A 27498-nucleotide genomic window follows, 5' to 3' on the forward strand; every position below is an offset into this window, starting at 1 on the left:
GGGAATGTACCACTCAGTGTGTTTTGAGCTACCCCGTAGATTTGCTTTTTTTTCCTGGAGTAAATTACTACAGATATTTCTACCTCTCTACTGTGAAGCACAGAGACGCCTATGACCCTGGCAACTCTTATTCATAACAGTTACACTTTCTCACATGACAAATCACATTGACTTCAATGGGACTACTCACATGAGTAAGTAGTGGGTAAAGTGTGTAGGATCCTCGTTCCTTACTTTCTAGCTACCACTGAAAGCCTCAGTGAGCCATGCATGTTTCATTTACACAAGACCATGACAAAGAGTTTTGATTGACATTGGTCCATGCTGGTTAAAGCAATAAATATGATCAATGTGTAATCATGAGCCATGTAATTTAACTCTTCTTTTTAAAAATCATCCCAGTGTTGATTGGCAGCTCTGATTGTCTTGTCCATTTTTTTTTAATTTGGTGGATGAATAGGGCGCAAATGACTAAACACCTTTTTCTCTTGCAGTTATTGTTTTAATCTGCAGCTCTTCAGATGCCAGGTCTATTATGCTGGAGGCCAAACATCTAGGGCTGGTGAATGGGAAATTTGTGTTCTTCGTTTTGCAGCAGTTGGAGGTCAGTGGCAACCTGGCGAGTATTGCTCCAAGTTGGTTTATTAGCACTTGTTTTTGTATATCTGGAACCTGTCACCAGCAGAGAATTGACACTGAAAATGTTGTAGCAAGAAAACTTTATCAACCAACGTACGGTAACGATGGCCCTGACTCTGCACCACAGTTTGTGCTAGCAGATCACAGTTCAAGCCCAAGCTCAATAATTGCACTTTGAACTAAGAGCACCATCACTTTAAGCCACTTACTCTACCCTCATCTTTCTCCTTCAGGACAATTTTTTGAAAGAGGCATTAAGCAGCGAGAAGAACAGCAGTGTGCTTGAAGCCTACCAGCCAGTGTTTCTGATTTCCCTCAGCCCTTATGGAGGATACACTATGTATTCAGATTTTCTGAAGCAGGTCTATGAAAAACTGAAGGGACAGCCATTTTACAGCTCACTTTCTTCAGAAGAAGAGGTTTGATATGGTCGTCTCTAATTGCTGCACGTGCGGCCACTGGGTTCAAGTCATACCAAGGGCCATCTCCCTCTTGTGCAACTTGTGTGTGTAGTTCTGTTGATTCCACCAGGAGTACTTGAATGAGGTGGCCTGAGATAAAAAACATATGTGGGTCACCCATTTATTGATTTTCAGTGGGTGGTGATGATATTGCCAGTTAAGTAGAAGGGTGACTTGAACCATTTTTATAGAGGTTTTCTTTCACTCTCATGCCATCCTATCTGGACAGTGATCCTGGTTGCTTTTCTATACAGAGGATCAAATTCGTATGTATGTAGACACAGCTCCAATTGCAGTCAATGGAAAATTGCACCTGCTTACTCCAGGGCTGAATTTGGCTCAGAAATTCACTGTTGACTTTGTCCCAAGGTTTAGTATCAGTGCTATAAGGTTTATATGGAAATTTTGTAAGCAAACCCTATACTCATTCTCTCGGGAGAAGGCCCTTCTGTCTAAATCCTTTATCTCTGAAGCTGAAACATTGCTTTTCCATTTTGCACTTTTCAGGTGAGTTCTTACTCTGCCTACCTGCATGATGCAGTCCTGCTTTATGCCCTGGCCATCAGGGAAATGTTAAAAGAAGGGAAAGATATCGGAGACGGACGAGCACTTGTCAACACTTTGAAAGGCTACAACAAAACCCGTTTGTATGGTAAGCTGCTGATGCAGAGATTTTGTCAATCACATGTAACTGACTTAAACTAAGCATCTCATGAATTAGCACACTTCTTATTGTCTTAGAGGGAAGATATTCTTGATTTGCTCTGGGCAGTGTGCAAAGTAACATCTTAATTCAAATTAATCCTTTTTAAAAAAATTTTTTTTTAAATACTGATGAATTGTAGAAGTTTTTCAAAGGTATGTAAGGTTGGATTCTGCTCTCAGTTATTGGAGTGTAAATCCAGAGGAACTCAATCCAGAGAACTAGAAATATTATCCTACTTTATTTTTGCTAAAATGGTGGCTTGCTTGTAAGCATTCATTTTTCTTTTCTTTTTATGCCTTAGCAAAACACCAGCTCTTAGCAACCCCCACGTCTGTCATTTAAAAACAAACAAACAAACAAACAAAGCGTTTTAGTGCTGGCCAAGGTGTACTTCCCATGTTCCCCTTTTTGCAGAAATGGTAACAAAGCATTATTGTGTTGGGGTTTATAGAATCCATATACCAAGAGAGTAAGGAAGGGGTGTAGGTGGGCACTACAAACCCAGAGCTGCTTTAGTTGGAACTGTTTCTTGTCTTTATAAACTGTTTGTTTCCAAAATTGCTTTGAAATTTTTAACTTTGAAAAATATTGACAAGCTCCATAGTTAGCAGGGTGTTGTCTTCTATTGAAAATGGATCCTTGAAGCTTACTTGGGCACCAGACAACTTCAGCTCCAGTTCACTCTTGTTGCAAATCGGGTTCCTGGTTTCCCTCCAGTTCCCTCTGAGCTGGGCAACTCTACCAGTCTCACTGCAGCCCCTGGCTTCTCTGGAAAGGCTCTCTCACAGAAGGACTTTCCAGAGACAAGTCCTGCCTTGCTCCTGAACTGACAACTCCTTCCCCCTTGGTTTAAAGGGTTCCATAGTCCTCCTTCATGGGGCAGTACTGCAATTCCAGCAGGCTTCTCCAGCCCACCAGTCCCCAGGTTCTTGAACTCCTACACTTCTTCCCTTTGGTTCCAGGGCCCCACAGACCTCCTTCTTAGGGCTACGCTATGGTTCAGGCAAGCTCACTTGGAGGGTGCCTGGCTTGTGCTTAGCTGGGTGTCAGCTCCAGCCTGTTAGCTACTAGTGCTAAAGAAGGAACATGGAATTAACCGTGAACCAGAAAAAGCCCAGCAGTGTTGAGTGAGTATGCTATGTACTCTTTTATCTTTCTAGGGGTTACTGGCCTGGTGTATATCGATGAATCAGGTGAGAGGTGGATGGATTACTCTGTATATGGTCTGCAGAAAGCTGGGAATTCTTCACAGTTTGTTCCTATTCTTAATTATGATGTCGAGAGAAAAACAATCAGGTACTGCGGGTAATATTTTTAAGTGAAACTACAATATTGAAAGTAGCTTATGGGTGATAAAAGTCACCCCTGTTCAGAGAGCAAGCACAAGGCCTTGAATATTGCTCAATATTGGGCTTATGTGTTACATAGGCCTTGTCAGATCCTCTGCACGGGGGTGAAATTCACTGGTTGTGAACATGTCTGCCCAATGGCTGATGCTAACAGAAGATTTTCTGAGAGTACTGCCTTACAGAGTTAATTCTTCTAGGACAGTGTTTCTCAAACTTTTGTATTGGTGACCCCTTTCACACAGCAAACCTATGAGTGCAACCCCCCCCCCCTTATAAATTAAAAACACTTTTTTGGTATTTAACACTATTATAAATGCTGGAGGCAAAGTGCGGTTTGAGGGTGGAAGCTAACAGCTCATGACCCCCCATGTAGTAACCTTGTGATCCCCTGAGGGGTCACAACCCCCAGTTTGAGAACCCCTATTCTTGGAACTGCTGCAGATATAACTTCGCAGAGCTTAGTTAGAGCAAATGAGACAGCCTTATATAAGTAGAATATGTTTTGTGTTTTAGTCTTATTGTATATGACCAGCATATGCTCTGATATTGAACTCATATGAAAGTGGCCTCTTTTCTGTAGTACAGGTCACACACATAAGTTACATGCATCTTTGTTTCCACTTGCCTTTTCTATTAGGGCACACTTTGTCAAAATGAAAATGTCTTACACAAGCAGACAGTATCACCTGAAAGTAATGGCTCTGCTGAAAGGCAATCAATTGCCAACCTTAACTGAATGTATCTGAGAGTCCATTAGCAGGTTCCCGATTGGCACATGTTGATAATTAGCAAGTTTTTTTCTTTTAAAGGGTATTGATTACAGGCAGGTGGATAATTTCCAGTGAAACACTTTCCCATTGGAAAAAAGGGTTTCAATGAAAATTTTTAATTTTTACAAAATATTTTGGTTTTTTTTAAATTTTCATTTCACTGGTAGTTGCACCGCCCTGCCCCGCCCCACGTACACACTTTCTGCCTTTTTTCCAACCTTTGGCAGCTGAATAAGAGCAACAAAGTATAAGGGGCACTGTTATGCGCTGAAAGTGTTTCTCTTTGAATGTGTTATTTTCAACACCTTGACAGTTTTCTAACAGACAAAGGTTGGGAAATGTTAAGGAAGTGTTGGAAAGTGGTGAAAAATCCTATTTTTAGCACCTTTTGCTGTTTAAGACTGTACAAATGTGTTACACTGGTTTTAAATAGTAGAAAGGTCTCAAAAGTAGGCTTCTCCCCCAAGTTCTACCTTTTTGTCAATGGGCAAAAAAGGGGGAAAGAAAAAAGGGGAAATCGCCCCAAATTTAGCAACCCTAAAATTTTTCAGCTTTAAAAAACTAAAATGAAATACGTTTGAATTTGAGATGAAGCAAAAAAAAATTCACTGTGTTTCTAAATATTGATTTGAAAGAAACATACATCTAAGGGAGCAGGGAGAACTGGAAGTCCTGGCACAGTCAAGGAATTATGATGTGATTGGAATAACAGAGACTTGGCGGGATAACTCACATGACTGGAGTACTGTCATGGATAGATATAAACTGTTCAGGAAGGACAGGCATGGCAGAAAAGGTGGGGGAGTTGCACTGTATGTAAGGGAGCAGTCTGACTACTCAGAGCTCTGGTATGAAACTGCAGAAAAACCTGAGAGTCTCTGGATTAAGTTTAGAAGCATGAGCAACAAGGGTGATGTCATGGTGGGAGTCTGCTATACACCATCGGATCAGGGGGATGAGGTGGACGAGGCTTTCTTCCGGCAACTAATGGAAGTTACTAGATCGCAGGCCCTGGTTCTCATGGGAGACTTCAATCACCCTGATATCTGCTGGGAGAGCAATACAGCGGTGCACAGACAATCCAGGAAGTTTTTGGAAAGTGTAGGGGACAATTTCCTGGTGCAAGTGCTGGAGGAACCAACTAGGGGCAGAGCTCTTCTTGACCTGCTGCTCACAAGCCGGGAAGAATTAGTAGGGGAAGCAAAAGTGGATGGGAACCTGGGAGGCAGTGACCATGAGATGGTCGAGTTCAGGATCCTGACACAGGGAAGAAAGGAGAGCAAAAGAATACGGACCCTGGACTTCAGAAAAGCAGACTTTGACTCCCTCAGGGATCTGATGGGCAGGATCCCCTGGGAGAATAACATGACAGGGAAAGGAGTCCAGGAGAGCTGGCTGTATTTTAAAGAATCCTTATTGAGGTTACAGGGACAAACCATCCCGATGTGTAGAAAGAATAGTAAATATGGCAGGCGACCAGCTTGGCTTAACAGTGAAATCCTTGCTGATCTTAAACACAAAAAAGAAGCTTACAAGAAGTGGAAGATTGGACAAATGACCAGGGAAGAGTATAAAAATATTGCTTGGGCATGCAGGAGTGAAATCAGGAAGGCCAAATCACACCTGGAGTTGCAGCTAGCAAGAGATGTTAAGAGTAACAAGAAGGGTTTCTTCAGGTATGTTAGCAACAAGAAGAAAGTCAAGGAAAGTGTGGGCCCCTTACTGAATGAGGGAGGCAACCTAGTGACAGAGGATGTGGAAAAAGCTAATGTACTCAGTGCTTTTTTTGCCTTTGTCTTCATGAACACGGTCAGCTCCCAGACTGCTGCACTGGGCAGCACAGCATGGGGAGGAGGTGACCAGCCCTCTGTGGAGAGAGAAGTGGTTCGGGACTATTTAGAAAAGCGGGACGAGCACAAGTCCATGGGGCCGGATGTGCTGTTTCCAAGAGTGCTAAAGGAGTTGGCGGATGTGATTGCAGAGCCATTGGCCATTATCTTTGAAAACTCATGGCGATCGGGGGAGGTCCCGGACGACTGGAAAAAGGCTAATGTAGTGCCCATCTTTAAAAAAGGGAAGAAGGAGGATCCTGGGAACTACAGGCCAGTCAACCTTACCTCAGTCCCTGGAAAAATCATGGAACAGGTCTTCAAGGAATCAATTCTGAAGCACTTAGAGGAGAGGAAAGTGATCAGGAACACTCAGCATGGATTCACCAAGGGCAAGTCATGCCTGACTAATCTAATTGCCTTCTATAATGAGATAACTGGCTCTGTGGATGAGGGGAAAGCGGTGGACGTGTTGTTCCTTGACTTTATCAAAGCTTTTGACATGGTCTCCCACAGTATTCTTGCCAGTAAGTTAAAGAAGTATGGGCTGGATGAATGGACGATAAGGTGAATAGAAAGCTGGCTAGATGTCGGGCTCAATGGGGAGTGATCAATGGCTCCATGTCTAATTGGCAGCCGGTATCAAGTGGAGTGCCCCAAGGGTCGGTCCTCGGGCTGGTTTTGTTCAATATCTTCATAAATGATTTGGAGGATGGTGTGGATTGCACCCTCAGCAAGTCTGCAGATGACACTAAACTGGGAGGAGAGGTAGATACACTGGAGGGTAGGGATAGGATACAGAGGGACCTAGACAAATTAGAGGATTGGGCCAAAAGAAGTCTGATGAGGTTCAACAAGGACAAGTGCAGAGTCCTCCACTTAGGATGGAAGAATCCCATGCACCGCTACGGACTAGGGACCGAATAGCTCTGCAGCAGTTCTGCAGAAAAGGACCTAGGGGTTACAGTGGATGAGAAGCTGGATATGAGTCAACAGTGTGCCGTTGTTGCCAAGAAGGCCAATGGCATTTTGGGCTGTATAAGTAGGGGCATTGCCAACATGATCGTTCCCCTCTATTCGACATTGGTGAGGCCTCATCTGGAGTACTGTGTCCAGTTTTGGGCCCCATACTACAAGAAGGATGTGGAAAAATTGGAAAACGTCCAGCGGAGGGCAACAAAAATGATTAGGGGACTGGAACACATGACTTATGAGGAGAGGCTGAGGGAACTGGGATTGTTTAGTCTGCGGAAGAGACGAATGAGGGGGGATTTGATAGCTGCTTTCAACTACCTGAAAGAGGATTCCAAAGGGGATGGATCTAGACTGTTCTCAGTGGTGGCAGATGACAGAACGAGGAGTAATGGTCTCAAGTTGCAGTGGGGGAGGTTTAGGTTGGATATTAGGAAAACCTTTTTCACTAGGAGGGTGGTGAAACACTGGAATGCGTTACCTAGGGAGGTGGTGGAATCTCCTTCCTTAGAAGTTTTTAAAGTCCGACTTGACAAAGCCCTGTCTGGGATGATTTAGTTGGGGATTGGTCCTGCTTTGAGCAGGGGGTTGGACTAGATGACCTCCTGAGGTCCCTTCCAACCCTGATATTCTATGATTCTAAGGGGAAAAGGAGTTCAGGAGAGTTGGCAGTTTCTCAAAGAAACAACATTAAAAAGGCAAGTGCAAACTATCCTGATAGGAAGGCGAGATGGGAAAAACCTTAAGAGGCCAATATGGCTCCATCAGGAGCTCTTTAAGGACCTGAAAATCAAAAAGGAATAATACAATAAGTGGAAACATTGCTAAGGATGAGTACAAAAGAATAGCCCCAATATGTAGGGACAAAATCAGAAAGGCTAAATGAGCCTAGCAAGGGACATAAAAGTCAGTGAGAAGAGGTTCTATAAATATATAGGAGCAAGAGAAAGATGATGGAAAATGTAGGTTCTCTATTTAGTGGGGAAGGAGCTAATAATGGACAACATCAAGAAGGCTAAGGCGTTTAATGCCTATTTTGCTTCAGTCATCATTAAAAAGGTAAATTGTGATCAGATACTTAACACAATTAATATTAACAAGAAGGAAGGAGCGCAAATCAACATAGGAAAAGAACAGATTAAAGAATATTTAGATAAGTTTAGAGGTATTCAAGTCAGCAAGGCCTGATGAAATTCATCCTAGGGTACTTAAGAAACTAGCTGAATCAATCTCAAAACCCTTAGTGATTATCCTTCAGAACTCAAGGAGGACGGGTGAAGTCCCTGAGCCCTGGAGAAGAGCAAACATAGTACCTATCTTTAAAAAGGGGGACAAAGAGGACCCAGGGAATTATAGACCAGTCAGCTGAACTTCGATTCCTGAAAACATACTGGAATAAACTGTCAAACAATCAATTTGTAAACACTTAGAGGATAATAAGATTGTAAGTAATAGCCAACATGGATTTGTCATGAAGAAATCATGCCATACCAATCTAATTCCTTCTTTGGTGCAGTTACTGGCCTAGTGGTTGGGGGGGAATCTGTAGACATGATACACCTTGATTTTAGTAAGCATTTTGACACAGTCCCACATTACATTTTTATAAACTAGGGGAAAATGATCTGGATACATTATTATAAGGTTGGTGCAAAGCTAGTTGAAAGACTTACTCAGTGAGTAATTATCAGTAATTTGCTGGCAAACTTGGAGGACATGTATAGTGGGGTCCTGCATGGGTTTGCTCTGGGTCCAGTGCTATTCAATATTTTGATTAATGACTTGGATAATGGTGTGGAAAGTACACTTATAAAATTTGTGGGTGACACCAAGCTGGGAGGGGTTGCTACCACTTTGGACGACAGGATTAAAATTCAGAATGACCTTGACAAATTGGAGAATTGGTCTGAAATCAGCAAGGTGAAATTCAATAAAGACAAGTGCAAAGTACTTCACTCAGGAAGAAAAAAATCAGACATGGTAACTACAAAATGGAAAATAACTAGTGAAGTGGTAGTACTGCTGACATGGGTCTGGGGATTAGAGTGAATCACAAGTTGAATGAGAGTCAACAATGTGATGCAGTTGTGGAAAAGGCGCTTATGTTCTGGGGTGTATTAACAGTAGTGTTGAATGTAAGACACAGGAGGTAATTGTCCTGCTCTACTTGACACTGGTGAGGCGTCAGCTGGAGTGCTTTGTTGAGATCTGGGTGCCGCACTTTATGAAGGTTGTGGACAAATTGGAGAGAGTCAGAGAATCATAGAATATCAGAGTTGGAAGAGACCTCAGGAGGTCATCTTGTCCAACCCCCTGCTCAAAGCAGGACCAGTCCCCAATGTTTGCCCCAGATCCCTAAATGGCCCCTTCAAGAATTGAACTCACAACCCTGGGTTTAGCAGGCCAATGCTCAAACCACTGAGCTATCCCTCCCCTCCAAAAAAACAGCTGTCACACAGAATGGCCGCCTCAAGGATTGAACTCAAAACCCTGGGTTTAGCAGGCCAATGCTCAACCCACTAAGCTATCCCTCCCTCTCATAGAAGAGCAACAAAAGTGATAAAAGGTTTAGAAAACCTGACCTATAAGGAAAGGTAAAAAACGAGGGCATGTTTTGTCTTGAGAAAAGAAGACTGAAAGGAGTCTTTTATAAAGAGAATGGTGATCAGTTGTTCTCCATGTCCACTGAAGGTAGGACAAGAAGTAAAGGGCTTATTCTACAGCAAGGGAGCTTTAGGTTAGATATTAGAAAAAACTTTCTTACGACTATTTATGGATAGTTAAGCTCTGGAATAGGCTTCCAAGGGAGGTTGTGGAATCCCTGTCATTGGAGGTTTCTAGACAAACATCTGTTAGGGATGGTCTACGTAAACTTCACCCTGCCTCACCGCAGGGAGCTGGACTAGAGGACCTCTTGAGGTCCCTTCGAGCCCTACGTTTCTATAATTCTATAACAAAAACTGTGTTTCATTTCATTTAAAAAACCCCTGCAGAAAATCAGAAATTTTTGATCAAAACATTTCAAAAGGATTTTTTTTTTCCTGGTAGAAATTTATGGTGGGGTGGGGATTACATTTTCTGATCAGCTCTAGTATTTATGAGCTTTTAGAAATTATGCCAATTTTGTGTTCCCCATTGGAAAATAACTTTAGGAAAGGAGGACAGGCAGTAGAAATGGTCACTTACATTTATCTATCTCCATCTATAGCCCAACCATGGAAATTGCCTACATCAGCTGGCTGGCTGGCTTTCCTCCCAAAGACAGACCGTACTGTGGGTTTTATAATGAACAGTGTGAAACTTCAGTTATAAGTGAGTATGGTCATACTTAATGAGATCAGCGCTCTTGGGCACATGGGAAGGGGAAAGAGACAAAGGAAATACTTTGCTGCTATTTACCATCTTTCATTCAAAGATCAAAGAAGCTTTTTACAAACATTGATTAATGAAATTTCATGATACCTCAGAAAAGGAGAAATGTTGTGAGTGTGTCTGCAGTATACCATCCTCATTTTACAGGGAAATTGAGGCAAAGAGAGCCTAAGACTTAAGGCCAAGATTTTCAAAAATGGATACTTAAATTTACATACCTAAATCCATATTTATGCACTTAAATAAGTAGAGCTACTGTGTGCTCAGGACTTCTGACAATCAGGCTATTATTTAGGTGTCAGTACTACATCCATATTTAAGCATTTTTTGAACATTTAGGCTAATATTTTCAAAAGTGTCTGCTAATCATTGGTGATTTCCATTTTTTGGGTTCACAACTAGTGACACTTAGGGCTGATTTTCACAGGGGGTGAGCATCTCCGACATCTCCAGTTGAATCCAGTATGAGCAGTGAGTAATCCGCATCTCTGAAAGTCAAAAGGAGGGTGGCTCTGTAGGAAATGTTAGGAGGGCATTATTCCACTGGATTCTCCACTAGGAGCCAATTAAACTGGTGTTCCAGCTGTTTTATGCCGCCTGAGTGGTGCAAAGCCCCTGGATTGGAGCCAAGGATCAACCAAGCATATGATATCAATATGAAGCAAGGTGACCACTCACTCCTGAAAAAATCACCTGTTTGGTTGTGCCATCAAGATTTTTCTCCACCTCCATATAGCTGGGAATGATCTGTATCATGTCTTTAACAGGTACACCAGTGACCGTTCTGATTGTCGTCCTGTTGTTAACAGCCTCAGGAGCTGCCAGCATAATGGTGTTTTTAAAGATCCAGGAAAGGAAGCTGCAAAAGCAAATGGATGACATCTGGTGGAAAATAAACTACAATGATATTAGTATGCTTCAAGATCATAAGGTAAAGCAAGACCTTGAAATACCAGGAATCACACTAGTTATAAATTATACTCTAAGCGAGAAGGAATCCATAAGTTTGTGATCATGTTAGCAATTAACCATGCTTTTATCATGAAGTTGTAGAAATTTACTTATAGCAAAGTACATAAGCATGTCCTTACTTTAAGCACTTAAGCAGTCTTATTTAAATCAATAGGCCTTGTGCTTGAAGTTAGGCATTCACCTGAGTAATTTGCAGTATCAGGGCCTAAGGAGTTAATGGGTCAAACCATGCCTGTGGTCACAATGATGGGATCTGGAGTGATTCCTTTGTAGTAGTAGATGCTCAATACAGGACTGGGTCCTTATACTATGTTGATCTGACTAGTCGTTGATCCTTGCCTGGCAGTGTTAGGTCAGGAACACTTTTTCCCAATGATTTCTAAAACATTTTCTCAGCATATTACTCGCTAATGGGTGAAATATACTGCTATCCAGAGGAGCAGCACAAGGTATATTCAGCACAACAGTTCTACTTACACCTTAGTTGAGAATAGTTTGGAGAGGGCTCATATTAGTTCTTTGTCAATCCTGAGGGTGGACATAACCCGCAGGGTTTAAATATAGAGCTTTCTGAATACCGATTTTTTCAGTTCAGTGGCTGAACCGAAAAATTTAAAAAATTCATTTCAGGTTAATCGGAAATGATTGTTTTCAATTTTTTTCAGAGAACTGAAAAAGTAAAAAAAAAAAATCGTTTTTAAAAATGTTTTCATGGTTTTATTAAAAGTAAAATTGAGGGAAATACCAAAATGAAACATTTTCCAAAACGAAAAGTCAAAACGTTTCGTTTCAGAAATTCCCAAACTGAACCTGTTTTGACATTTCAGAATTTTTTTTTGACTGGAACAATTAGCCAAAATTGATCTGAATTTGTGAATTGTGTTGGTCAACCCAAGTCTGCATTTTTTTGTGTGAAAAAACCACATGCTTTCTCATGAAATTTTTGTGCCCATTTCTATTTATGTGGGTCCTATACTTTGTGCTGGTCCTCTGTATAGGAGTGAAGCCCAAGCATATGTGATTTCCTTCTACATCAGGGTTGGATGGCAACTTGCTTTTCATTACCTGTGTTTTGTCTTTATCATTTATGGTAGGCACTGTAGGAAAACCCATTACTGGGGTTCTTCCTCATCAGTTTGTCTTTGTCAATATCGGCAAGTCTTAGGTTTGTCAAAATTTACCTAGGTTATTTATGAATTTTTAACAGTATCACGTCTCTTGTGTTTTCTCCTAAAGGATCATTTTGAGCTATCAGAAACAAGCACACCAGTGTCTAAAGGACAAGAAAGTGTTGCGTCCAGTTTGATATTTTCAAGCAATTGGCGGTCTGGGCTGAAGGACAAGCAGGGGAAAGACGTATTTTATACCACAGTAGGTCTTTACCAGGTACGACTACAAAGGGAGATTAGGTGAGCTTCAGTGGGCGTACTTTCTGCTCTGTTATGTTAACTGTGTCCTTTTTGGTTTCCTTTGTGTGGCTTTGGGTGCTCTCTACAGGTAAATAGGGCACAAGATGGCCAAAAGAATAAAAGCCACAGTAGTTCTCAGGATTCACAGGTAGGACTGTGAAACTGATGGTGCTAATTTACTAAGGTTGCTGATAAATGTCCAACTCTGCTTTGCCAAAAATGGCAGATTGCAGAAATGTCCTATATGAAATTCTGACAGAGATGGAGTCAGAGTTTTTGGGTAGTATAATTGGCCTTCCAAAAAGCATGACGTATCTTATCAGTCTTAACTTACTGGCTATATAATATAGTATTTTTCCTATGACAGCATTGCAGTTCTTGGTAATTCCTACACGAGTACATTATTTCATCTGCAGAAAGTTGTTCTGAAAATATATGCTATATCGATTAACATAATTGGGCAGCACGTTATATAAGAGAACCTAAATTAAAATCACTTCTGGACTGTATCGTCTGTGACAACCATTGTTAATTTGACTGTTAGCACAGGGTCTTCACTTGACTACCATGCTTTGTTACAGTCAGCTGGCTTCCCAATATAAATTTGGCATCTTTCCCTTCAGAACCCTTAAAATTTGATTTAAAAGGCAATTTCAACTTTGTCTGTCACTGGGCAAGTTAGTAATCCAGTACCTTGTACAGTGAAGCTCATATTGGTCATCTCTTATGGCTGCGTGTCTGTACAGGGAAGGATACTTTTAACCATTTTAACATATGGGAGTTCTAAACTTCTAAGCACATGCTATGTTTTCTCATAGGTCCCTTCATAACCTTTTTGTGCAGATCTCTTCCAAACTGTTTCTGTGTTAAAGTACTGTATGTTGGATTCCACCTTTCTGAATATTCGTTTCAGGGAACTCTTGTTGCACTCAGGTATATAGATAACCAAATAGATGCCTGGATTCGGAAACAGTCAGTCCTTCATGAAGTTCAGATGGTAAGGTTCAACCTCAACATGATCCTCCTATGCCCAACTGAAATGAAATGCAAATTATGTTACAAACATACTGTAGGTACTGCTGAATCGGGCAACTGGTCCGTCTATCTTTAGCAAGTTGAAATTCACATCCAGAGCCTGCAGTATTTTGTTGGTATTGAATCTGGGAGAAGATTGGATTCTACTTAGGCTTCATCAGTGTCATGCATTTTGGTTTTGCACACCTTTACATTAAAAAGATATTGACATGCTGGAGAAGAGCAATAACAAATAGGACTTAACTGACTGACAGGAGGGACTGACTTTTTAGGAGAGATCCTGGGCCAGATTGTGATACCTTTTCTCATGTTGAGTGTTAATCTTGCTCCAGAAGTAATCCTATTGATTTCAACGGGTCTAATCATGGTTCAAGGTTCTATTCAATGTGAGTAAGAGTGTCAGAATCTGGCCGCAAAGGACTAAATATTTATACTGTGAAGATAAATCAGGGAAATAACTGCCTTCTCCATCTTAAAGGTATAAACATTAAGAAGGGAGAGGAATTGTCTAGGATGGTCCAATGGAGTATTTTCAGGGGCTGTGAAGAAGATATTAAGCTGAAATAATGGGCATTGTCCTAATAGTGGTGATCTATCAGGCTAGAATAGACTCCTGGGGGCTGGAATAGACTCCCGGAAATGGTGGAAGTTCAAATGCTTGAATCATTTGAAACAAGACTAGTCTCAGGAATAGAAAATATATTGCAGAGACATTCCTGAACTAGCCAGGCTTGGACAAGGATGAGCTAATGACCTTTTCATTTCTAACTTGTAGGATTCTTGTAATAAACAATGGCTAAGGAACAACTCGGGTGTGGGGCTGTAATGTAAACAAATGTGTTTAACAAGGCCTCCTTGCTTTCAGATGCGCGAGTTGAGGCATGAGAATCTGGTGGCCGTCTTTGGTATATGCACTGAAATTCCAAATATCTGTATTATTACAGAGTACTGCAAGAAAGGAAGCCTGAAGGTGAGAATACCAGCATCATTTACACCAATAGCCTTTGGGTTGACTTGTAAGAGAGCTTGCAAAGGAGCTGTTCTGAGCTCTTGCCAGGTCAGCAAGGACTGATTTTTCCTCCTTTTTGTTTGTTAGCTCTTTTTGCTGCCTACTCTTGCTCTGTTGATATCAGGACTTTCCTGGCATCTAGTATCTACGACTTCAAGTGCATGTGTCCCTTCCTACTCCTATGAGTCTTCATTGCTTTAGTGCTCAGTTCTTTCTTATGTGCAACCATTTTGTGAATACCAGGTATGAGAAGCAGAGTAGCACCCTGGAGAACAATAAAAAAACAGAGACATTACGCCACAGAGGCAGTGAGTATTAGGACATCTTATTTACCAAGAAACATCTTATTTACTCAGCTTATTGTGTAATAAAGCTCTACAGAATTTGTATGTAAATATTGAATCAAGTTTGTAATTACCACTTGCCCAATAGTGATATGTACAGACTATTCTCAGCAACTGCTGATTTGGAGACCCGTACACATGTATTAGGAAATAAGTTTTCATTTCCAATAAATGTTCACAGAGCAAATAGACTGAGTTCAGTTCCATGTGCTCACTGCACCTCCATCTGATGAGATTCAGTCCAATGTCATTTTGAACGTTTTTGTTTTTCAGGACATTTTAAGGAACTCTGATATTGAATTGGATTGGATATTCAAACTCTCTTTTGCCTATGATATAGTCAATGTAAGTATGACATTGAGTTGTTTTCTAATAGAAAACCTTATTAAAAAAGTTATGGAGCCTAGAAATGCTTATTGCTCTGGACTTTGAACACGTCAGAGACAAAAATGAGAATAATACACTATCCCGTTGGAGCCAGATGGAAGTGCTGGGTTTGCATTTGATAGAGGGTTGAGGAAGTTGTAATTGTAAATTACCCTTATTTTATTGCATGTATTTATTTTATTAATTTGGGAGTTCTGTTGCAGTGGCCTATGCTTACACCATTAAACAAATTAAACATTTGTTACACATGGGGAAAAAAAAGGGGGGGGAGACAGTTAAAAGTAAAACATAAAAAGTTCTAAAGTTTTGAGAAAATTGTTTGACGTTGTAAGCTCTTCAGGACTGGACCAGCCATTCAAAAAGAACTAGATAAGTTCATGGAGGATAGGTACATCAATGGTTACTAGCCAGGATGGACAGGGATGGTGTCCCTAGCCTCTGTTTGCCAGAAGCTGGGAATGAGTGATGGAATGGATCACTTGATGACTACCTGTTCTGTTCATTCCCTCTGGGACACCTGGCACTGGCCACTGTCAGAAGACAGGATACCGGGCTAGATGGACCTTTGGTCTGACCCAATATGGCCGGTCTTATGTATTCACTATGTACAACACTGAGCACAAAGGAAGCCTAACCTGGTTGAGGCTTCTAGACAGTACTGCAATATGAACAATAGTAATAAATAATACACAAAACCATTATTTTAACGTTTCTCTTCTCATTTGTACAGAATTGTTTTCCAAAAGTAAAAATTTTGCTTGAAAATTTATAGATGCTACTAAATGAGGGGCGGGGTGGGGGCGGTGGGAAGGAATTCAATGTTGAGTTGCAGCTCTTACCATTCTGATTTTGTTGTTAAAGTCTGATTCTGGTTTGTGTGTGTTATTAAGACACAAGATGGGAATGAGGAGAAAGGGGGAAAGATTACCAAATGATACAAAAGGTTGCTTATTTTTCGGATGCTTGTTGGTCATTTACTTGAAGACCTGTAGTGCGTGGCCCATGACTCACGTAGCCATTTTGTAAGCTGGCTTTATTCACCTGGCCCTGGCAAATATTTAGCTACATTCCTTTGTCTGGTTTGTGGAAGTGAGGGGACTGGGGTGCTCATGATCCCCATGGAAGTGCTGGGGTGCTCATGATCCCAAGGCGGGCAGGAAGGAGTATGGCTATGCTGCCACATCCAAAGGAATAGGCCACACCATTCTAGTCATGAATTTTCTTCTTCAATAAGGAATGAATGAAAAGTGCTAAGTAAAATGATTTGTTTGTGTGACAGCAGTGTAAAAAGGCCTCTCTGGATTGGGGATCCATTGTGTTAGGTGCTATACAAACACACAGTAGGAATAAGTGCCTGCCCTGAAGAATTTGTAATCTAAAGTTTTGGTCCAATGATTAGGGCATAAGTCTAGGAGGTAGGAGAGACAGGTTCATTTCCTATCTCTGTCACAGACTCTCCTATATGATCTTGGGCAAGACACCTAGACCTAGATTTTTAAAGGTGTTGTGGTGCTCAGTGTCACAATATCTAACTGATTAGGAGTCTGTCTTGTTTTCAAAAGTGACTTAGGCACTTAAGAGTCCTACAATGGTATTTAGGCTCTAAGCACCTAAACCCCTTTTGAAAACAAGACAGGTTCCTAAATCAGCTGGGCATTGCAATGCTGAGTGCCACAGGCCCAGATTTTTACAGGTATTTAGGCATTAAGTCTCTGTTTCCCATATAGGGATAATAGTACTTCCTTACCTCACAAGGGTGTTAGGATAAATCCGTAAAGAATGTGAGGTGCTCACATACTGTTGTGATGGGGAGTGTCACATTTCAGAGCAACCGCACCTGTATTTCTCTACAATGGTCCAGCAAGGGTACTCACTGTCAGGTTTCCAGCTCCCATGCCCATGACCTCTCTTGGTCGGAGAGAGGAGTCTCACTCTTGCCTGACTGGGGTATTTCCAGACTGCACAGTCCCATGACTATACGGTATTATTCCCAGCAGAGACAGACTGCCCAAGCAGGCCTGCTTGCTTTGTCTTCAGAGATGGTTAGCAGTACGACTGCCTACAGTTATATGTTACTACACAGCTCTTTCTAAGTAAGCCTGTTTGAGCCTCAAGGCAAAAAGTATTACAGAGAAAACATATTAAAATCAATACGAGACGCTACACACATGCTAACAAGCTTACCAGAGATCACCCCAGCCCTAACATGGGCTCTGGTAAGGACAGTCCTTCACTACTCTGTCCAAACAGGGGGCTGGAACAATTTTGATAGTGGGGGTGCGGAGAGCCATTGAACCAAATTATGGTATATGATGGAAACCACTTCCAGCCAGGGGGTGCGGGAGCGCCCCTAGTTCCAGCACCTCTGTGCCCAAGGGGTTTCCTTGTGGTACCAAGTTCATCACAGATTCAGCTCAGAACAAGCATGCATTCTTTTGGGGCTGAGCCCTCAGCAAGCCAAGTTTCTCCAATCCTTCCCTAAGAATTGGGGGTCTTCTTAGAGCAGGGGTCCTGTCTATTTACTGGATCAGAAATGGTGTCCTGAGCCTGTCTGAAAACAGGCTATTTAACCAAAAATCTTTTCTTTGTCTGTTGGCCCCTGGAGGATCCAGTTTGAACTAATATATGTGGACCCTACCAGATGGTTTCAATAACCAGAGGAACTACATTACCATCCCCGTATTCCTAGAGGAGTTACAAACAATTCCACAGTAACACCGTTGCATTTTTAATACAATGGGCCCCAAAAATATCAAACAAAACTCAATAAGGTTTAACTTAATTCAGGAAAGTTTATCTTCATTCCATCAGGTTTGTCCAGGGTATTGCATGATGTTGTCAGTCTGTCACAGGGACCATATTAAGTACCCAAGCTCTCTAGGTAGACAGGTCAGAGATTCCATGTGGGCAAAGGGATTTGTCCATATGGAAATAATATCCAGGATCGGGGCCTAACGTAAGACCAGATGCCCTAGGTGAATGGAGGGAATGAGGACAATAGCAGCAGTGATAGGAGAAAGTGGCTCTCCAGACGAAGTATGGGCATAACTAGTAGGTTTCTGGATGGGCTTGACCAAAGCAGACCATTGCTACAGATAGCTTGGACAATGTAATGGAAAAAAGACTTGCATAGATACAATGAGATTTAGGGATGGTGTTTCGGATCAGAACCAGCCGAGCCAAGAGCTGGTTATACTTGCTGTTTGTTGCATTGACAGCCAAAACTAGATCCCGCCATTCCATTGGTGGTATTTTATTCTGCCTGGTGCTTCTGTAGCCACCATTCTATAGTCACCCTGTTCCTGTTTTTGTAGGGGATGTTGTTTCTTCACAGAAGCCCATTGAACTCCCATGGAAATCTGAAACCTACTAACTGTTTGGTGGATAGTCGCATGCAAGTGAAACTGTGTGGATTTGGGCTATGGGAGTTTAAGTATGGAACGAAATACAGAGTAATTACTGAGAAAAATACCAACTATGCAGGTAAGAGGATTATACAAGAATTACAAGCACAAGGGATGCAACAAAACAACAATTCGTGGATTCCTCTAGCGGATGCTTTTCTTCATAATGGTCTTCACACGGATTTTATCTACAACACCTCTTTGAATATTGGTGATTGGAACACAGCTTTTGGAAATTACAGAGGGTTTTTTTTATTCCAGTAATGCTGCATATGGATGAGGAAATAGCAGCAAATAATGCATATGATCAGGTTTTGTCTCTATTTTGCTCAATAATTGTCTCTGAGCAGCTTATGATTTTCTTCAATTTATTTGTTGTTTGAAAATGTTTGCTGAATAATTTTGGTGAATAATTCTTGGTCTGTAGCTGGGGATGAATTAAGGCATAAATGCTACAGACATTTGTCAATGTTGATAAATGCAAAGTAATGCACACTGGAAAACATAATCCCAACTATACATATAAAAAGATGGGGTCTAAATTATCTGTTACCATTCAAGAAAGAGATTTTGGAGTCATTGTGCATAGTTCTCTGAAAACATCCACTCAATATGCAGTGGCAGTCAAAAAAGCTAACAGAATGTTGGGAACCATTAAGAAAGGAATAGATAAGACAGAAAATATCATATTGCCTCTATATAAAACCATGGTATGCCCACATCTTGAATACTGCGTGCAGATGTGGTCACCCCATCTCAAAAAAAAAGAAAAAGATATATTGGAATTGGAAAAGGTTCAGAAAAGGGCAACAAAAATTATTAGGGGTATGGAACGGCTTCTGTATGAGGAGAAAGAAAAGGAGTACTTGTGGCACCTTAGAGACTAACCAATTTATTTGAGCATGAGCTTTCGTGAGCTACAGCTCATACAGACTAACACAGCTGTTACTCTGAAACCTGTCATTGTATGAGGAGAGATTAATAAGACTGGGACTCTTCAGCTTGGAAAAAAAGACAACTAAGGTGGGATATGATTGAGGTCTATAAAATCATAACTGGTGTGGAGAAAGTAAATAAGAAAGTGTTGTTTTAACCTCATAACATGAAAACTAGGGATAATTAATGAAATTAATAGGCAGCAGGTTTAAAACAAACAAAAGGAAGTATTTCTTCACACAACGCATGGTCAACCTATGGAACTCCTTGCCAGAGGATGTTGTGAAGCCCAAGGCTATAACAGGGTTCACAAAAGAACCAGACAAATTCATGGAGGATAGGTCCATCAATGGCTATTAGACAGGATGGATGGGGATGGTATCCCTAGCCTCTGTTTGCCAGAAGCTGGGAATGGGTGACAGGGGATGGATCACTTGATGATGCCCTGTTCTATTCATTCCCTCTGGGCACCTGACATTGGCCACTGACAGAAGACAGGATACTGGGCTAGATGGATCTTTGGTCTGACCCAGTATGGCCGTTCTTATGTTCTTCTAGACCTGTGCCTAGAGCCCCAGCTTCTGGAATCATTTGATTACAGGAGAATTGCTGCCTTTATTTATAAAAAAAGAAAAGAAAAAATTCTAGCCTTTATAGTTGCAAAGAAAAGCTTGAAAATGTGACTCAAATGCAGCTGATGTAGTGAAGTCTGCCAGAGTCTTCAGGTGGCTGAAACAATCGCTCTGAGATGTGTTAACAGCCCCATGCATCCGAATAGGGTGCTTACTCCAAGGGCCACAGCTGTGAGGAGTCATGCCAATACCACCCTCTAAGGTGCTGGCTTCTCCCCAGCCCACAAAGGCCTCACTACCACGCTCAGAGTATCTTTCGAGGCACAATTTTATTTCACAGATGTAGGCTAACAAATCCCAAAACAGTTCCTCAGCCCACTCTGGGCTACAGCTCCCAGGGGATTTCCACCTTTGCCTTACGCAGACTGCGGGGCTCCAGGGCCTGTGGCAAGATCCTTCTGTGCTCTTTTAACAGAGCTCCACCTCCTCAGGCTTTCTCCCTGGAGCCCCCCACTTCCCAGCGTGTTCCCACTGCCCTGCCTCCTGGGGGGCTCTGGCAGCCTTTCCCAGGGAACTTCCTGCTGCTCCTGCCCCCCTGCTTCCAGACAGCCTGGCTCTTTATGGCTGCAGGTGCTGCTCTCCCCTTCTAATTGGCTGAACTGGGAGACCCTGTTCTAGCACAAGGGAGCTAGGTCTGCTTCATTTATGCACACTGTGACCCTGACAGACGACTCCACATGTGGGCCTACCTCTCCCACCTGCTGGGAGGCCACTCTGCTTTTTATCTCTATTCTCCCAAAGGGGATCTTACTGCCACTTCTGGGGTGGGGAGGAAGGAGTGCCCTTGCTGCTGGCTACCAGGCAGTGGTGTTGTGTGGATGAATGAGTGCCTGTAAGCAGCAGAGAAATCCTCAGTTGGACGGCACTATAAAAGCACAAACCATCCCATAGCGTGATTAGGATTTTAAAAGGCTGTCTAGCCTCTTCTTTGCCAATGATGAGTTTGACCCAGCTGGAGCACAGACTTCTTTGCTGTTTCCTATTTTGCCTTGTAGATCTCTTTTGGACAGCCCCAGAACTGCTCAGGATGGGGGAATTTCCATTCCATGGGACTCAAAAGGGGGATGTCTACAGTTTTGCTATAATAATGAGGGAGCTGATTTATAACAATGAGGATGGCCCGTTCCAAGACCTGAACAAGGAAGCAGAAGGTAGAACTTTGTTCCTCACATTTCCAGATCATCTTCCCTCTGTGAGCACCTTTTTGTATCCTGGAATTACCCTAAATGTAGCATGTCTTCACTGCAAATAAAATGTGTTTTAAAATTCAGATTTGCTGTGACCCATGTTAGCTAACTGCGGTTAAAATAGCAGTGAAGACACAGCTAATTCAGATTAGCAGGTAGTTCAACCCCAGACTCCTGTACAGACTTTAACCTGCACTGCCATCTCTTTCGTGTTATTTTAACCCAGATTAGCCAGAGCGGGTTAGCTACTCTGAGTTAGGAACACACCTTTAATTTGCAGAGTAGATGCACCCTTTGGAAGCAAGAGACTTTTTGTACACTGAACATTATGAATGAGTATAGGCAGATAATTGTATCTCTTAACTATCTGCTTGCTAAGGATAGACACCTTTGGTCTTTGGAGAGTCACACAGGCTTAACTGTCTATATGTTTTAAATGATTTTGCAATTTTACCTAATAAATCATAAGAATTTAGAACTTAATTTGAGCAAGTGCTCCATGCTGGTTTCATAACCCTGTACTGATTTCCTGTCACCATTTCTCATTGCTTCCCACTTTATAAGAAAAAAACAACAACAGTGGCTTTATGTTTAGTGTTGCTTCAAATACAGCAGCAGCTGTCTTCTCCCACAAACTCCTATAGTCCACATATAGTATCTCCTTGAGGTGCATTGCTCGTAGGAAAACCTCTCTCTCTTGTTTGACCTTCTATTGATCTGAATAAATTCCATGTTGTCTATTCTGTTCAGATAATAGGGCTCTATGCTCCTTTTTATCTGACTTTATGTGCAAATTAAATGCATCACAGCAAAGTGAAGTGTAGTAATGGCTCAGCTGAACATAGTACCAATGAAAACACCACACCATTCACATGTTGGAGCTACTCAGCAGCCTGCAGTAATATGGCATGTACCAAGTTACTCTGAAATCCCTGTCTCTAAGAGGAGAAAGCATTCATCTATAGTGACAGATTTAGTCTGTAGCTTTGGAGGAACAATTTCCCCCCAGCGCTCCAGGGCATGTGAACACTGCACCTGTGGGATGGTACGAAAGGCTTCCTTCTTTGAAACTGGCCAGCTGCATGGGTTGCATAGAAGAAGCAGACCCTAAGCTCGTCCAGGTGAAAGACAGATTTGCTCTGACCATTATGTTAGGTGCATAAGAGAAAAGGAAGCTCCATGCATGCTGTTTTTCCTCCTCCTCTGACTTCTGCATTAAGGACTAGGACAATTTGCTCCAAAGTTAGGGATACTAAAATAATGAATAGACTCAAATCCTGATTGATCACGTTTGCTAAATACAGAGATAATAAACCATCTCAGGGACCCAACTGTGCCCGTCCCACTGCGGCCATCCCTGTCAACAGAGAAATGCAATGAAAGGATCATTGCAATGCTTAGAACTTGTTGGGATGAAGATCCAGGGAGAAGGCCAATGTTCTCCTCTGTGAAGAGAGGGTTAAGAGATGCAAGCCCTGAAGGGTGAGTCTCTCTTACCTGTCTGAGAATGATACCAGATATACATTGTGCTTTTCATCCAGCAGGCTCCCAAAGTGTTTTATAGATGGCATCCATTATGTAGAGATTACTCACACACTGCTGAAATGCAGCTGCATCAGAGATGGGATGTAGCAGCTGTTTATCAGCCCACAGCACCACTGCAGGATAGTTTAGAACAGGAAGATGAAGAGTTAGATTTTCCCAATATCTCACCTTTCTGACTATAAGGGTAGTAAAGATCTGGCATAGGCTTCCAAGAGAGGCTTTGGAATCCCGTCACTGGAGGTTGGACAAACATCTGTCAGGGACGGTTTAGATTACTTGGTCGTTTCTCATCACAAAGGGCTGGTCTAGATGACCTCTCAAAGCCCTTCCAGCCCTACATTTCTGTGATGGTATGAATAATGTCCACCTGAAACCACAGTTGAGGGGTGGGGTGGGGGGTTAAATGGATATAGTTAACTTGAAATCTAGTCAGTTTTTAGAAGAGAGTTTAAAGTTATTTCCAAGTACTGTAGCTCCTCCCTGTCAATATTTGCATTTTTGCAATGACATTTTTCCTAATGGTGAAATGTTTTTCTTTCCTCTCTTGAGTGAAAGACGCACATGGTGGAAACTGTGGGCTATACAGGAGGAATCATGAAACTAATGATAGGCAGAGTACTGCCAAAGTAGACTGAAAAAAACAGGCATTTTATGCTCTAATCTTTTTCACTTACAGTATCTTAAGTGTTACCAGTAATAAGTATGTACAAAACCAATCGGACAAAAATATATTTAAATTGATCGTATCTTTAAGTAGTCAGCATATAATTGTCCACAGCAGAATGTGGCCAGGATGCCAGGCTACCACTTTGAATCTTGTAAGGGACTTTGGTTTGAGGTTGGCCCTTCTGGCAGCACAGTGCTCCCAAAGACTATGCGGGGGCATTGGGTCGGTACTAATACTATCTGCAGGTTGTATAGTCTCCATGGATCGCTCTTATCCAAGTTAAATGATGAGATCTGATGAAAGGCCCATAGTGGGGAGTAGCCAAGTATCAGAAGTCATTTCTCCCCCATGGACTCTAGATGCTAGAGGGGATCTTTGATGGAAATGGAAGTGGAATACAGTTTCCATCAATATTTTGTATTACTTAGTGCTATTATGTAAATTAAAAGCAATATTTGTTTGAACAATTCAATTAGCCACATTAGCATCTTGGATAACATGGTAAACAAACTGGAAAAGTATGCCAATCACTTGGAGGATGTGGTGGAAGAAAGGACAGCCCAGTTGGTGGCAGAGAAGAAAAAGACAGATACACTTTTGTCAGCAATGTTGCCCAGGTAATCAAACAGCTTTTGTATTTTCATAAGTTTGTCGACAATAGAATTTGGTGCAAGACAGAGCCTTCCATACTCAGTGCGTCTCAGAATGCTTTGCAAAGTACTAGAGTCACTGAACCACCGGTAGTACAGTGTCTCCTGAAGCTGAATGTGGCAATCATATGCTCAACAGTAGTGCACATGCTCACAGCTTTGGACAAAAGGTCTCATTCTATTGAAAAACTTGTGGATTGTTGCCTTGGGTTCTAACTAATGAATGGTAATTAAGCAATTAATTATTATTATTCGTTATATTGTGATAGTGCCTAGAAGCTCCAGTCAGGAACCAGGAGCCCATTGTGCTAGGTGCTGTACAAACATAGAACAAAAAGACTGTTCCCCCAAATTGCTGACAGTCTAAGACAAAGGATTACTGCTGGGTACCCCAGACATGAGGAGCAGAAGGAAACAATCAGACTGAACTGTTCAACAGAAATTGCGGTCTCAGCGCGCCAGCTTCCTTAATCCTTGACAAATATTTTGTAGGTATAGCCTGAATCCATGCTAGCCAGCATCATTTTAAAATGCATTTAATGCCATCAACTTCTTTTGCTCCACTGACCTTCACTCTCCCACACCTCTCTGGCAAGTGGCCACTTTTCTCTGTTGCACCCTCTTCCCCTCCAGTAGATGCTTTAATTTGGGGACCTTTTGCCAAAGTGGAAGCTGGTGTAAATCCAGATTGAATCTGGTTTGGGGATCTTTAAGGCAGCCTTAAAAGTGCTTTAAATAGGCCATTTGGTGTATTTCCCAAACACGCAGGACGTTAAGGCCAAATGGATTTATTCTGAGGTGGAGGGAGAGAGCGAGCAAGCAAACAAACATGAAGGAAATGATTGCTTTCTCCTCCTGTCCCAGCTTCGTCAGAGAGCAGCTCATTGCTGGGAAATCTGTGGAGCCTGAGAGTTTTGATTCCGTGACCATCTTCTTCTCAGATATTGTTGGATTCACCAGTTTGTGTTCTCTCAGCAACCCCCTGCACGTGGTTAATCTCCTGAATGACCTGTACAGCCTGTTCGATAACATCATTAAAACGTACGACGTATACAAGGTGAGACATGCTGCTTCCTGTTCTCAGGCAGCACAGTTGCTGGGCCCAGTGCTGCAAGCAGTGTGTTTGCAGAACTTCTATCAAAGTCAAGGGAAGTTTCCTGGAGAGAGAGCACTCACAGAGTCAGGCCCCCTCTCTGTAGTCACTTGCATCCAAAACCAGTAATATCACTGACTTGCTGTTGTTCCAGTTGTTGATGGTTGAGTGCAGTCAGTGGCAGAAACATGACTAGAACGTAGAAGATCTTAACTCCCGGTTTTAAGCTTAGTTCACTAGTTTGCACGGTCTCTAATATTGGCTATTATTTGCCCTGTGCCCCAGACACGTAACGTGCTGCCTAAGTGCTTTGCTTTCCTAGCGACAGGTTGAAACAATTGGAGATGCCTACATGGTTGCCAGTGGCCTTCCCATCCCCAATGGAATGAAGCACGTTGAGGAAATTGCTACAATGTCTTTGCACTTCCTCAGTGCAATGATCCATTTCAAGATAGGGCACATGCCCAACAAGAAGCTGAAGCTGCGGATTGGCATTAACACAGGTAAGTAGCATGAGTCTCACCCGCTTCTGATACTGAGATTTGTTCTCGGTCTATACAAATTGAGCCACAAGTAGATAATTCACATGTTTGCATGAATTCGTAATTCACCTCAGGATGAGTCAAGCATCAGGCTAAGATGAGACTGGAGAGTGTTTTTTAAGGGGGCTTATTCTCCGGTACTAATTCAGCCAAAATTCCCCTCGACCTTAATTTGGATTTTTGCCTGAGTAAAGACTAGACAACTGGTGGCCAAATGTTTGTTTTAATCTTGGGTATGGGGTTCATCCTTAATTCACTGTAGCACATATTGAGCAGTTACCGCATGAGATAAGGAGTTAGGAATTCTAGATTCTTTTTATACCTCGGCCGTGATTTGCTGTCTGACCTTGGCTACTTACGGAACTGCTCTGTACCCTCAGTTTCCCCATCAGCAAGCTGGCAATATTAACATTCAGTATCCTCACGGGGTGCTGGGGAGATTAATTAGTTTCTATTTTTAAGCGCTTGGAGATCCTTGGTTGAAAGGTTCTATAAAGGTGTAGAACATTAATATCAGACATTCAGAAGTGCTTACAGTGCTCTTTCCTGTGTTTGTAAATCACTGTGTAAATATACAGTGCTATGTAAACATTTTACAATGATTATACTGTAGTCATGTTGGGCTTCTGCTTTAGTACTCATCTAAGGAATGACACCTCCATTCTCAGCTGGTGCTTTCCATTTCCTATCCAAGCAATACTGGCACAGCTTGGCGTCTATGCTGACAGAAGAGTTTGTGGGGAAGCTCAATGCAGCATATACCAACAAGATCGTTTAGACGTGCATTTCAGTGGTCGGACTCTTCCTGAAAAGATAATGCATGTATCCAAGGTCATCTCACAAATACTGGCCCAAAACTATAACGTTACCTGCCATCGGAGTGAATGGGATCTAATTTCTACAGCTGGGCAAAATTTTTCGAATGAATAGTTTATTTGCTGAAAAATGCAGTTTCAGACAACATGAAACTTATTCAAAAATTTGACACAAATTTGCGAAAAAGTTTCATCTGCAAAAATGGAAGAGGAGGCCACGTCCCCTATAACTTTTTAGCCCAGTGTGTGTAGGTCAGTCACCGGAGATGTGGGAGGCCTAGGTTCTCCAATTGACAGAGGTCAGGAAGAAATCTCCCTTATGGGCAGATTATTACACAATTGCCTGCTGCTATAGAACGTTTTGAAACTTTCTCTGAAGCATCTGGTACGGTTGGAGTCAGGATGTTGTTGCAGATGGACCACTGATCTCGTCTAGTATGACAATATCTATGTTCCTTTCGCAGGGTGTTTCAGTGACAACTGCAAACGTTGGGCAAATAATTGTCTGAATGTTTTGATCTTCATACATGTCTCAGTTCTAATAACACAACTAAGCATTTCTATGCTGTTTTAATAATCCCTAGCTCTTTTCCCTCCATTGATCGTAAAGAGCCTTAGAAAAGAGGTCAGTATTATTATCGCCATTTTGCAGATGCGTAGCAAGATTAAGTGATTAGTCCAAGGTCACCCAGCAGGCCCCTGGCAGAGCTAGAAGTTGTACGCATATTAGTTTTTACAGCAACAGTCAGATGAGCTAGGGATTATTGCCATGT

General features: G+C 42.0%; 1 protein-coding gene across 1 annotated transcript in view; it reads left to right on the forward strand.

Annotated features, from left to right (window-relative positions):
* Window positions 1-27498, forward strand: part of LOC141991359 (guanylate cyclase 2G-like) — a 120492-nt gene that overhangs the window by 16474 nt on the left and 76520 nt on the right. Inside the window, exons 3-18 of the mRNA XM_074959654.1 lie at window positions 495-604; window positions 873-1058; window positions 1608-1752; window positions 2967-3102; window positions 9935-10038; window positions 10866-11029; window positions 12307-12456; window positions 13393-13476; window positions 14380-14484; window positions 15141-15212; window positions 18569-18737; window positions 21222-21377; window positions 22718-22895; window positions 24102-24242; window positions 25140-25332; window positions 25697-25871. Of these exons, the coding sequence (XP_074815755.1) occupies window positions 495-604; window positions 873-1058; window positions 1608-1752; window positions 2967-3102; window positions 9935-10038; window positions 10866-11029; window positions 12307-12456; window positions 13393-13476; window positions 14380-14484; window positions 15141-15212; window positions 18569-18737; window positions 21222-21377; window positions 22718-22895; window positions 24102-24242; window positions 25140-25332; window positions 25697-25871 (2268 nt within the window). The remainder of the gene's footprint in view (window positions 1-494; window positions 605-872; window positions 1059-1607; window positions 1753-2966; window positions 3103-9934; window positions 10039-10865; window positions 11030-12306; window positions 12457-13392; window positions 13477-14379; window positions 14485-15140; window positions 15213-18568; window positions 18738-21221; window positions 21378-22717; window positions 22896-24101; window positions 24243-25139; window positions 25333-25696; window positions 25872-27498) is intronic.

This window comes from Natator depressus, chromosome 7 (assembly GCF_965152275.1).
Source record: "Natator depressus isolate rNatDep1 chromosome 7, rNatDep2.hap1, whole genome shotgun sequence".
NCBI classification, from domain to species: Eukaryota; Metazoa; Chordata; order Testudines; family Cheloniidae; genus Natator; species Natator depressus.